The 14,310-nt window shown below is 32.4% G+C and overlaps 1 protein-coding gene across 1 annotated transcript; it reads right to left on the bottom strand.

Annotated features, from left to right (window-relative positions):
- Positions 1-292: 292 nt before the first annotated feature.
- On the bottom strand, positions 293-14,210 carry LOC111700953 (probable dipeptidyl peptidase 4; the record flags this gene model as incomplete). Its single annotated transcript, XM_023472038.1, has 9 exons — positions 14,170-14,210; positions 13,702-13,800; positions 12,797-12,849; positions 9,915-10,061; positions 8,193-8,275; positions 6,517-6,644; positions 5,150-5,195; positions 3,332-3,393; positions 293-488 (listed from the first exon to the last, which is right to left on the bottom strand). Coding segments are annotated over exons 5-9 (465 nt in total), but the record flags the coding sequence as incomplete, so codon positions are not given.
- Between the last annotated feature and the right edge of the window lie 100 nt (positions 14,211-14,310).

The following is a 14,310-nucleotide window of genomic DNA, read 5'->3' as shown; positions in this document are numbered from 1 at the left end:
GTAATACCTCAAAATGTGTACCTAAAAACCCCAGACCGTAGGTATACTTGCATTGGTTTGGAATTCAAATAAATTATCCAACATCCAAAAAGAAACAATTGCCACAATTGTATAAATTTCATGGTTGTTGATTTTTTTAATTTTTTAAATTTTTTTTAAATGAATAGAGCTCAATTAATGTTTATAGACAAATATAGAAAAATCATTTGATTGTTTGATTTTAACTTCTTAAAAAAAATTGAATAGTTAAATAAGAAAAAAAATTCTGAAAATATGAAGAAATTCATTTCACCTGAAAGCCTGAACCCCTTAGATCCATGATGACTATAACAAACCCCTTAGCACTGGACATATAGTGGACCCAATCCACGCTCCACTGTTTAGAAACCAGTTGGTGCCCTGGTCCACCATATCTAGATATTACAATATAATGGACCCAATCCACGCTCCACTGTTTAGAAACCAGTTGGTGCCCTGGTCCACCATATCTAGATATTACAATATAATGGACCCAATCCACGCTCCACTGTTTAGAAACCAGTTGGTGCCCTGGTCCACCATAACTAGATATTACAATATAATGATCCCAATCCATGGTCCACTGCATTTAGAAATCAGTTGGTGCCCTGGTCCACCATATCTAGATATTACAATATAATGGACCCAATCCGCGGTCCACAATTTTGGTATGAACTACGTGATTAACGGGACTGTAAGCGAAATTTCAAATGAGCTTCCATGCAAAGATATTGTTTCCTGCAGTAGAAAGACACTGTTTTTTAGAGAAACCGCAATCTAAAAAAATCAGTCTTAAAAATGTCTAATTCATACTTGATCAACCTTTTTCAGATTCAATATGGTATCCTTTAAACCTGTGACTGATCAAGGCCCAGAGCCCGCGATTTAAAAAATTCGGGAAAATACGACTCGGGTCTAAGCTGTCGTTGGGCCTTATTTACGGTGAGCTTTCAGATTCAAGCTGCATCTTATTTTCCACAGAGTTGAGTTCAAAAAACATGTTTAATATTCTACTTGGCGGATTTTAATGGTAGGATTTAGCGCATTTACTTGAATTTGGGATGTCCCTCTTTTGCACGGAGGTTCACTTGAATTTATGCTTACAGTATTTCAGAAGGAATTAATTCAATCCATGGAAAAGATATGAAGATAGTGTTTTCTTAATGGATTAAAAATATAAAATGTACATTGTACAATGTGCATGTAACACATATTTTGTATAATGTACAGCTATAAATGCATTCCAATCTTTTGAAGGGTGTGACCGGCAATGTTTGGTAGTTAAACTGAGAATGTAGCATTGTGGAGAATTTTTTAGGACTTATTTGAGACATATAAAACGTTTTAATAATGTATAAATACTGAATTTGAGCGCAAAATCGACTTTCAAAATTTTCCTTTTGGTTGATTACGTTTTGAGAATCGGTTTTTTATATTATTAAATAAATTCTCCAGTAAACTAATTAATTGTTTTGGAACAGGTTCAGAAAATAGAAGGTAACTATTATAATCGAAAATAAATATTCTTATTCAGTTATTAGTTTTTGTAATCTCTTATTGTTCACAAACATTTTCTGTAGATTTTCTGGAATTTTATTGAAAGACGACTTTTGAAAAAAATTGTAGAAATCTGCGAACAAATTCATAAAGAATAAGAAATTCAATATAATGATGAAAAAAATAATTAATTCTAACGTTGATTTATTGACAACTTTCTATTGAGAAATATGTTCCTAAGCATCTCATCAGTTTACTGTAAAATATTTGATACCTTTTTTGTCGTCGTTATTTAATAATCTAATAAAAAAAAATCGATTCTCAAAAAGTAACCACCCAAATGGATGAATTTGAGCGTCGATTTTGCACTCAAAATCAGTAATTATACATCATTAAAACGTTTAATGTGTCTCAAATTAATCCTAAAACTTTTTCCATAATACTACATTCTTAGTTCAACTACCATACATTGCCGGTCATACTTAGACTCACTGTAAGATAAATGTTGAGAAAGTAAAATCATTAAGCACGGTCATCAATTATATAAACGCAGAGTTTTTTAATAAATTATCTACATAATAAAACAAGACATTCGTATATATGTATATATAGCAGTTGGCCAAACGGCTGGACCGAATAGGCTGACATATTAGTGGACACTCATGAATTTCCCACGGGCAACGCTGGGCCCCTCAGCTAGTAATATTATAAAACATATAATGCCACACAGACAACATAAACAAGGAGAATAACATTTTGTATTTATATAAATGGTATTGTCCACTTTATCTGAGTCCCTTCAATTATATTGTCTAGCTAACACTTCTTAGGATTGCTTTTATTTCAGAGCAATTTCACAGATTTCCCCGTTTTATTCACGAATTTTTAAAACATCGGTTACATAAGGGATTGAGTCTTTTTCACAAACTCTAATTTTCTCATCTCTTTTTCTTTGCAACCTGATGGTGTATATACCTTTGATATTTCAAACTCAAATTATTAGTTTTTGAGTTTATATGTAGTTTGTAATTACAAAGAATTAAAAAGATATAGGGCTTATAAAATCAGAGTTTGTTGCGAAGACTCGATTCCGTTAAAACTCATTAATCCTTGGACCGATTTGCCTCAAATTCTGATTGGAGAAACTCAGTAGCACCAAGGGAATTTTCTTAGTCTGGTTTAAAAAATCCAAGTTGAGTGCGTTAATCAAAAGAAAATGTGTTAAAATCATACATTAATTTATCTAATTTTTATTGTGTTTTAAATTCTCTTTAACCGGTGTGCAGAGGTAATTTTAAAGTGACTTTACACATTTACAGAATGGCATTACCGATTCACAACGGTACCCTTTCATCCAGCTTATTATGAGAAAAAATCGTGAACATATCCTTGTGATTGTGGTTAAACTTTTGGTGACTTGCAAATGTTATGCAACTGAAATAAAAGAAAATATGTAGGAACATACAGATTTCAACACGTTTTAAGATGGAAAAACAACAAAATCATCAGTTCACGGGCAGCCGTAGCACATTAGAATTTCCGAGCCGGGTCCCAAATTGTCCTGTATCGCCCGGACATTGGGCAAATAAAGCAGACACTCAATAGAACTAGCCGGTGCAACAAGGTTGACGCGGTCAGACTTTAGGTTAATTTACTTTTACTAAAGGGTCAGAAGTGTGTGAGTGGCTCAAATACAAAATTAAAATGGTTCAGGGTTGTGAATTGGGAATCTCATCTTACAACTAGAAATATTTGTTTGATATTACGTTAATGCATTTAGAATATATTTTTTATCATCATTTATACTTATACTTACATTTCATAAAGAGTAGGGAATGAGATTCTGTCCGTATCTGAGTAACCAGGCGGTATAATAATCTGATAAATAGTTTATCCTTCATACCTAGTTATACAACACTATACTGTACACAGTAAACAGTGTACACTGTACACTGTGCACTGTACAGTGTTTACTGTACACTGTACACTGTATAACAACCTAAAAAATAGTTCATCCTTCATACCTAGTTATACAACACTATACTGAACACTGTACATTGTACACTGTACATTGTACACTGTACACTGTACAGTGTACACTGTCCACTGTACACTGCAGTTTACTGTACAGTGTACACTGTACACTGATAAACACTATACTGCACAATGTATACCGTACACTGTTTACTGTACAGTGTACACTGTTTACTGTACAGTGTACACTGTCTACTCTACACTGTACACTGTATAATAACCTGATAAATAATTTATTCTTCGTCCCTAGTTCTATAACACTATACTGTTCACTGTACACTGTTTACTGTACACTGTACACTGTACACTCGGTATACCTTTTTTAGTAAACAAAGTTCGGGGTATTTATGCTTTGTTAATAATAAATTATTTTTTATTAAAAATTCTAGTTTTCTCTGCTCATTTTTAACCAGTAAAAAATATAGTATAGATGAATTAACTCCTAAAATGGCAGTATCGGAACTATTTCCAATGTGACCTTGGCCTGCGGAGTATTGAGGCGCTATGAAGAGAATATTTTACGATCATAAAATCAACTTATGATATCTTTATCACAAGTTTACTGCTTCTATCAATAGTTTATGATCGGGAAATATCATCAATCTCATTTTTGCTTTTTTTACAGAATATAAACATTTATGTTGGATATTTTTACAGGAAAACTAGTATAGAGGGCATCAGATTATTTTCTTTACTTAAATACAATTCAGTTTGTTAGCTTTCAAGCTTACACTAATCTCACGAGAAGAAGCTGACTTATTTGGTGTACCGTCCCATTAATCTGCCGTTTATGGTACAGGGTGTCCCAAAAAACATGGGAATTCATTGACAAATTGGATATCGTCTTTGTTATGAATAAGCATTGTAATACCTAATTTCAAAAGCCATAATATTATTATGTTTGCTAGAGTTTATTTTATGAAAAGGGTAAAAGACTGTAAAGATGTGTCTATACTGTCTCCGCAAGATAAACAGTGAAGACGGACAAGTTTACTCTGTTTGTATACTGCAATTTTCTTGTTTTACTAAGCACACCCCTATGTAGTCAAAACATAAACAAACAAAATGTGAACATAGCAGTTTGTATTCTGTAATTTTCTTGTTTTACTAAGTACAACCTTATGCAGTCAAAACATAAACAAACAAAATGTGAACATAGCAAACGAAACTCTTACAGATTACAGCTGTCTCAGTAGGTATCCCTTACATATTGGGACACCGTACCCTGTATATATGAATATTGTTCAATTGGGCCTAGTTCTGGTTAAAAGTCAGTCCTGTAATTTAAATAAATAGGAGTTTAATTTAGCTCCTTATAGAAAATTTGATACGTTTTAACAAATTTATTTGTATGTTCTGAAATTTTTTCCCCAATTTAAAACAACATTTTTTTGATTTTGAACCTCATAGATATTTTTGGCCCAAAATTGTCTATTGTTATAATACTGGTAAAATAGGATACCTAGCTCAAATCGTACAACAAACAACCTTCCACAATAACAACTACAGTACATTTTATATGCAGGACAGTTGCAGTACAGTGCAGTGTAGTACAGCACAGTTAGCATTTAATTATCATTTAGAAGGATCAAATTATTTCCTTAAGTTTAGCAAACTGATGATCAGCGACTTGAATACTCATGTATCTGAACATAAATAAATGTATTAATTCAAAACTTTGAATACTCATGTATCTTTACGCATAAACAGATGTATTAATTCCAAAGAGAATAGAATATATATTAGAGTGTAATTTACTAGTAAAAAGTGTAAAACGGCCATTTTGTTGTACTGTTTCCATTCTGCAGGTGTACTCCACATATTTGCGCTATATAACCTTTTGGGCCCTGGAACACTATTTTATAGAAAATCTAAAATTTATATAAAAGAAAGCCAAATTATGAAATAGGCTGGTTTCATAATTGACCAATGATCATTTCACATAGACTCTATGCTTTTCACTTTACAAACGATGATTTTCCGTTATAGCTATAAACCATGATGTTTTTATTGACCTAATTCATTATAAAGTTTATTTAACAGCTTTAAAAATTCGAAATTGAAATGGATAGTCTAGGGAACATACTATATGAATGTACTCTACTGCATATAATTTGTGAACATTTACATGATTTGAACACTTTGAACTCTCTTTCAGGCTGAAAGGGACTGACTAAATTCCTACCAAAGGATTGTTTAAATTCCACTCTAATATATATTCTATTCTCTTTGATTAATTCAAAACTAAAAATCCTTAAATTTTTATGAAGCTAGTATATTTGTTTGTAGTAAAGAATACTTTTAAGACAATTGAAGTAGAAAATATGTTTTTGTTAAAGGAAATAAAAAACGATCATTTTATCTTATTTGATCGATATGTGCATAACGTTATTTCATTAACCTCATATGTATTAACCTGATATGTGGTAAAGCTGTTGTATTAACCTGATGTGTGGTAAATGTGTTGTATTAACCTGATATGTGGTAAAGCTGTTGTATTAACCTGATATGTGGTAAAGCTGTTGTATTAACCTAATGTGTGGTAAAGCTGTTGTATTAACCTAATGTGTGGTAAATGTGTTGTATTAACATGATATGTGGTAAAGCTGTTGTATTAACCTGATATGTGGTAAATGTGTTGTATTAACCTGATATGTGGTAAATGTGTTGTATTAACCTGATATGTGGTAAATGTGTTGTATTAACCTTATATGTGGTAAAGCTCTTGTATTATACTGATATGTGGTAAAGCTCTTGTATTAACCTGATATGTGGTAAAGCTCTTGTATTAACCTGACGTTTGGTAAAGTTGTTGTATTTACCTGATTTGTGGTAAAGTTGTTGTATTAACCTGATATGTGGTAAAGTTGTTGTATTCACCTGATATGTGGTAAATCTGTTGTATTAACCTGATATGTGGTAAAGTTGTTGTATTAACCTGATATGTGGTAAAGTTGTTGTATTAACCTGATATGTGGTAAAGCCGTTAAGTTGACCAGCTGGTGTAGCCTGGAGTTTGTATCCAAGGTCAATAACAAACTATTGGAGGGAAGTTCATACACTTTACTGTATGGTATACAGGGCCCTTTACAATTCTAAACAATACACTTTACTGTATGGTATACAGGGCCCTTTACAATTCTAAGCAATACTCCTTACTGTATGGTTTACAGGGTCCTTTACAATTCTAAACAATACACTTTACTGAATGGTATACAGGGCCCTTTACAGTTCTAAACAATACACTTTACTGTATGGTATACATGGCCCTTTACAATTCTAAACAATACACTTTACTGTATGGTATACAGGGCCCTTTACAATTCTAAACAATACTCCTTACTGTATGGTATACAGGGCCCTTTACAATTCTAAACAATACACTTTACTGTATGGTATACAGGGCCCTTTACAATTCTAAACAATACTCTTTACTGTATGGTATACAGGGTCCTTTACAATTCTAAACAATACAATTTACTGTATGGTATACAGGGCCCTTTACAATTCTAAACAATACTCTTTACTGTATGGTATACAGGGCCCGTTACAATTCTAAACAATACACTATACTGTATGGTATACAGGGCCCTTTACAATTCTAAACAATACTCTTTACTGTATGGAATACAGGGTCCTTTACAATTCTAAACAATACACTATACTGTATGGTATTCAGGGCCCTTTACAATTCTAAACAATACACTATACTGTATGGTATACAGGGCCCTTTACAATTCTAAACAATACACTTTACTGTATGGTTTACAGGGTCCTTTACAATTCTAAACAAAACACTATACTGTATGGTATACAGGGTCCTTTACAATTCTAAACAATACTCTTTACTGTATGGTTTACAGGGTCCTTTACAATTCTAAACAATACAATTTACTGTATGGTTTACAGGGTCTTTTACAATTCTAAACAATACTCTTTACTGTATGGTATACTGGGTCCTTTACAATTCTAAACAATACAATTTACTGTGTGGTATACAGGGCCCTTTACAATTCTAAACAAACTGTATGGTATACAGGGTCCTTTACAATTCTAAACAATACTCTTTACTGTATGGTATACAGGGCCCTTTACAATTCTAAACAATACAATTTACTGTATGGTATACAGGGCCCTTTACAATTCTAAACAATACTCTTTACTGTATGGTATACAGGGTCCTTTACAATTCTAAACAATACTCTTTACTGTATGGTATACAGGGCCCTTTACAATTCTAAACAATACAATTTACTGTATGGTATACAGGGCCCTTTACAATTCTAAACAATACTCTTTACTGAATGGTATACAGGGCCCTTTACAATTCTAAACAATACTCTTTACTGTATGGAATACAGGGTCCTTTACAATTCTAAACAATACACTTTACTGTATGGTATACAGGACCCTTTACAATTCTAAACAATACTCTTTACTGTATGGTAGACAGGGTCCTTTACAATTCTAAACAATACACTTTACTGTATGGTTTACAGGGCCCTTTACAATTCTAAACAATTGAATGAATTCTTTTCAAGGGAAAAAGTTCTAAATCGTGCTGAAGACCCAAATCCAACATTTGGTGTCAGGTTTAGGCTAAATTACAGGATGGAACTTTCTTCACTGGTAATTCCCAATACCTGGACGTATGCTTTACAGGACGGTGAAAACATGTTTTGTGAGTATTCACAATGGTACCCGGTATTCTCAACATCACATTCACCTAGAAGGAAGAGAGATAATAAAGTTGCTATGTCAGGAAAATACGGGTTTCAAATATTAGTTCATGCTTCACCTTCAAGAGCGAGATGCATTAGGTTCCTTTACTTTGAATTAAGTCGCGTTTTAGTCTCAACAGAATTTAACGAATTTAACCATGTGTTTAAACTAATGTAGCTTTGTTCTCTAGAATTTAACGAATTTAACCATGAGTTTAAACTAATGTAGTTTTGTTCTCTAGAATTTAACGAATTTAACCATGTGTTTAAACTAATGTAGTTTGTTCTCTAGAATTTAACGAACTTAACCATATGTTTAAACTAATGTAGTTTTGTTCTCTAGAATTTAACAAATTTAACCATGTGCTTAAACTAATGTAGTTTTGGTCTCTAGAATTTAACGAATTTAACCATGAGTTTAAACTAATGTAGTTTTGTTCTCTAGAATTTAACGAATTTAACCATGTGTTTAAACTAATGTAGTTTTGGACTCTAGAATTTAACAAATTTAACAATGTATTTAAACAAAAAACGCTTCCGCCGACAAAAAAGTAAAGAAAGGGGAAAAAGATCAAACTTAATAGATCAAATTTTGATCATCACTCCACAGTCGCAGATGTTCAGGGGACTGTTGACCTTTTTTCACATGTAATACCGTTATCTTTATCAATTTAAGATGTCCGTAAGTAGAAGAATTAATTTTTTGTTGTTGTAAAATTCTACCTGATTGAGTAAACCCCTTATATACGTCGGAGAATTGATTGTAGTCTAATGTTGTGTCAACAACTTTTACCCAATTAAGAAATTGGTCTCAATTGAATATTTTTAGAACTTTCTAAGGAAACCCCTGAATTCTACACAACCTACGGGAATCGTGAAACCTAAGCAAAGTTTTCATGTTTTTTTTAATAGTAAAAAATACCTCTTATTTTTAGGGAAGGATTAGGTGAAAATCTTAAACTTGAATTCCCGATCCGTCCTTGTTGTGTAAAGTTCATTATTCCTCGACACTAATTGTGAGGTTTGTTTGAAAAAGAAGAGAACAATGAAAATACTTTAAATTGAGTTCTCCTCATCCTTCCATCGAAATACAGGATTATATGACGTAATTTAAAACTATTTTTCATTTTAAGATTGACATGTCCGATTTACGTCGGTACCATTCCAAGATTTTTCTAAAAAAGTGACTTGCAGATTTCTGGTCTTCATAAAACTTCATCAACTCCCCTTATCGTTCATACCTTTTCCTAAACTTACCCTGGAGTTCATAAAACTTGCTAAACTCACCCTGGCGTTCATAAAACCTCAAAAACTCCCCATAGCGTTCATACTTTTTTTTAAATTTACCCTGGCGTTCATAAAACCTGTTAAACTCAACCTGTCGTTCATAAAACCTCATCAACTTTCCCTAGCATTCATACCTCTTGCTAAATTAACCCTGGCGTTCATAAAACTTGCTACACTCACCCTGGCGTTCATAAAACTTCCTAAACTCACCTTGGTGTTCATAAAACTTGCTACATTCACCTTGGTGTTCATAAAACTTGCAAAACTGACCTTGGTGTTCATAAATCTTCCTAAATTCACTGTTGTTCAAAAAACTTTCTAATCTCACCCTGGCGTTCAAAAGCGTGCTAAACTCACCCTGGCGTTCGTAGCTGTCGGCAAACTGACAGCTAACAGATGAATCACAAGAACAGCTGTGTGGACAGCTGGAGTTAATTACTGGTGAGTTAAAGGAAAAGGAAGGACAGGTTAAACATTCAGGTTTGCTCTCTCCTTTATCACTCACTGAAATAAAAAATATATAAATTTGATTATTTTGTTCATTTAAGTGTTTTAAGCTTTCTTGTCAAATAGTTTTACAATGTTCCTATTCTAAACCTCAATATTGTGTACCAAGCTATTACATTATAATAAATATTTTACATACATAGATGTACTGAAATTCTATTAAAGTATTTCCTAATCTGCTCATTTGGGGGAAAGATTCAGAATGTTCCATCGAATAATTTTTGATTATTAAAAAAAATATAATTTTATGAATAGAAAATTCAAAGAAAAGGTAATAGTTATTTTATAAAAGGGGTCATAAACGATTATTCTAAATTCCTAGTTGAATAATCAAAAAACCTAATTTTGTCTTTTTATAACATTATCACTTTTTATACTTTGAAATTTTCGAAATGATAGAATTTCAGGGATTTAAACCATCTTGTTATTCTTGGGTAATATTTAAGTCTGTCCCCACACCTTGTCAAAAATAGGTACTCTTTTTGGATCCATTTTTGAGCATTTAGGATTTTAGGGCTTTTAGAAGACTAAAAAATACTGGGAAAACTACAGTCGTCGTAGTATATATCAATACAATATCTCAATTTTGATTTCTACCAACACTTTCGTCAACATTTTGCATAGTGTATTAAATGCTAACTTTCAAAGCAAACAATGCTAAATTTGTTTACTCTTTTAATTTTGTGGAGTCTCCTGAAACCCCTAAAAACTACATAAAACGTTACCCTACCCTAGAGTCCTTGTTGAAGATACTTCAATAAATTGAAATAGATAAGGGGAGAATTAGTTTCTTTGTCGGTATTGAATTCAAATTAGTTAATCCAATACAGTTGAAACGTGACTCAAATATAAGCCGGGTAAAATACTTCTGAGCTGCAAACTAATAATCCCGATCCCTTGAACTAAAGTTTTAACTGTGAAAGTGCGGACACTTTTAATTTGAGAAAAAAGCTTAACTTTTCCATATTTTCATTTTTGTTATTTCTCCCCTGGTCGAAGCTCCCTTCAACTCCTGACTGGGAAGACTGGGAACCATTACCAGGCGGGATATTGAAGGGACTGTAAAGGAAAAATGAAAGGGGGTATAGGATGAAACCTGATGTTTAAGAAAGTTTTAGATAGATATTTGTAATCATCCAGAACAAAAAGTTCTATCAAAATTAAACTTTTTTAGGTTTATTGGACGTTTTCAAAAATATGCAAAAAAAATCATTTCTGACACCCCTAGGCTTAGTACGTCAATATAATTCACCAAAACCATACTGCAATCCTTCAATTATCATACAGGGAAATTTTCATCTTTCTGAACATCCCAACGAATGATTTGACAGGTTCTTTGAAAATTATTATATTCAAATAATATTAGGAGCACACCTAAGTTTCTCAGGCTTCTCTGGGATATCGTCGTTTTCAGATTGGTTGCGTATTTGTTGAATATGATCTGTTTAATACTACGTATCTTATACAAGTCCTTACATATATATGTTTTGGTATTATTTTGACACAGTTTTGTATCAATTTCTCGAGACAAGAACATCAGATAGATGCTCAACTCCTGAGATTCTCAGGTTTCAGCCTATACCCCCTTTCATTTTCCCTTTAAATAAAGATAAAATTGATCTGTAGATTGACAAGATCAAGCATTGTTCTCAATATCCAGAATACAAGAGTTCCGATATCTGTCATTTTCAAGGGAAAAAATAAACAAAGAAATTAATATAAGTTGTAAATTTGTACTCGTGCAACGTGCAATTTTATCTGAATCTTCGTAAACATTTTACAAATGTGTCCGTTCTTAATGCTGGTTTTTAAAGATTTTCAAACCAAAACTATTTTTAAGCATCTTTTAAGCATCATGTGAGTTCTCACAAAAAACGTCCCTGCTTGGACGTTATTTTGGATATAAACAAACCTTAACAGACTAACAAAATATGCAATCTGCAAAATTCATAAAAAATATCAATTAGCTGACAGCTTGACATTTAGATAATTGTAAATGAAGAATAAAAAAATATTATGTTTGTAAAAATTATCAAAGTTCTGAAGTTAGCTATATACTGTTTCAGTTTTTTCAACCATCTTTAATATCACTTTTAAACATTTCTTTGAATTTAAAAATATCTATTTTTGATTAGATGATTTAGATGCTTATGAGTATGACAATCATAATTTTAAGTTCCAATATCTCCGTTTGAAATAATTTTGAATTTACAGTTCGGGAGTTGCAACTATTTTATCTATATAATAAAACAAAACATTTGTATATATGCTTCCTATAGCCGGCCAAACGGCTGGAACGAAAGGGCTGACATTTTTTGGGGAACCCAGGGGTATCCCAGGGGTAACATAGGCTAACAAATTAAAAAAAAATTAAAATTAAAAAAAAAAGATCTAGTATGTTTTTTTTTAATTTTACAAGCAGTTAAGAATAATAAATACAATGCCTATCTTCTTTAAGCTTTCTTTCGATATTCAAATTGAATGAAAAAAATATTTTCAGCTTAGAATTTATTAAGTGTTGCAATTTCCTATCTGATAGAACTATAAGAGATTGAGTTCTCAAATTTTGAAGTCCCAATATCTTTGCAACTCGATTTCATCATATTTCAAACTATTGATACTGATCATAGTCTAAGTTTAAAATATTAAGATTACAAAGATACAGGGATGAGAATTTTGAGTTTGTGTTTTCTGCTTTATTCAAAATTTATTTATTTTAAAAAATCCTTCACCTCGAAACAGATGACGCACTTCCGGTTGGTTTTCCAGAGTACTTGTAAAATATCTAAAAAACAAGATTTTTTTCAATTTAAACCAAATTTAGCAAGAAAAAGACGAAAAGGGTAAATTTTTCTACAATCTCGTTATTTCTCCAATGAATCCCTCCTGGCTTGTCTTATTTTTACACCCTGTATGAAAGATTAATGATACACACTGTGTAAAAGATTAATGCTACACCCTGTATGAAAGATTAATGATACAACCTGTGTAAAAGATTAATGATACATCCTGGATGAAAGATTAATGATACAACCTGTGTAAAAGATTAATGATACATCCTGTATGAAAGATTACTGATACACCCTGTATGAAATATTAATGGTACACCCTGTATGAAAGATAAATGATAAACCCTGTATGAAAGATAAATGATACACCCTGTATGAAGAATTAATGAAACACCCTGTATGAAAGATTAATGATACATCCTGTATTAAAGAAGATTAATGATACACCCTGTATGAAAGATTAATGATATATCCTGTATGAAAGATTAATGATATAACATGTATGAAAGATTAATGATATATCCTGTATGAAAGAATAATGATACACCCTGTATGAAAGAATAATGATACACCCTGTATGAAAAAATAATGATATATCCTGTATAAAAGAATAATGATACACCCTGTATAAAAGAATAATGATACACCCTGCATAAAAGATTAATGATACACCCTGTATGAAAGAGTAATGATACACCCTGTATGAAAGATAAATGATACACCCTGTATGAAAGATTAATGATACAATTCCTGTATGAAAGATTAATGATACAATTCTTGTATGAAAGATTAATGATACACCCTGTATGAAAGATTAATGATACACCCTGTATGATAGGTTGACCTACATGATATTATTATCCTGGTCCCAGCAGTCAATGCTGGTCACCTCAAAGTGTCCCCGTGTCAGCTCCACAGGTAGAGACGGTGCGTCCCCCTCTGATATTCTAGGATAAAATAATATTATAATTTTGGTGCGTCCTCCCTGATATCGTGGGATATATAAATATATATATTCTAGAATAAATCAATATTAAAATGGTGCACTCCCCCCGCCCATGATATTCTGTCCCAATCCCAAATCTGTCCTACCCGCAGCGCTCGGTCCCCTAGCCTTTTCTAGACGCATCCCTCGGCCACATAGCCCATCCTAGCCGCAGCGCCCGGCCCTTTGGCGCTTGGGAAATGTACATTTGAAAAGTTGCCACTTGGGAATAGGGCTGGGCGTCGTTCCTGGGGAACGATCGTTCACAAGAACGAACGGAACGATCAAGAACGATCCCAAGTTAATATTATAAATAAAAGAATAAAATTACCTAAATTTAACAATATGAGGAAAATATCCTCTGGAACCCTGATCAGTTCAATGTCGTATACCTTTGATATTTCTAACTTATCCTATAAAAGTGAACAGTAAACTTGTTTAAACCAACCTAGGAACATTTTCGTGGTTCTAC

The sequence above is a fragment of the Eurytemora carolleeae genome, unplaced genomic scaffold (assembly GCF_000591075.1).
Source record: "Eurytemora carolleeae unplaced genomic scaffold, Eaff_2.0 scaffold292, whole genome shotgun sequence".
NCBI lineage: Eukaryota > Metazoa > Arthropoda > Copepoda > Calanoida > Temoridae > Eurytemora > Eurytemora carolleeae.
This window is presented reverse-complemented; position numbering and strand designations above follow the sequence as displayed.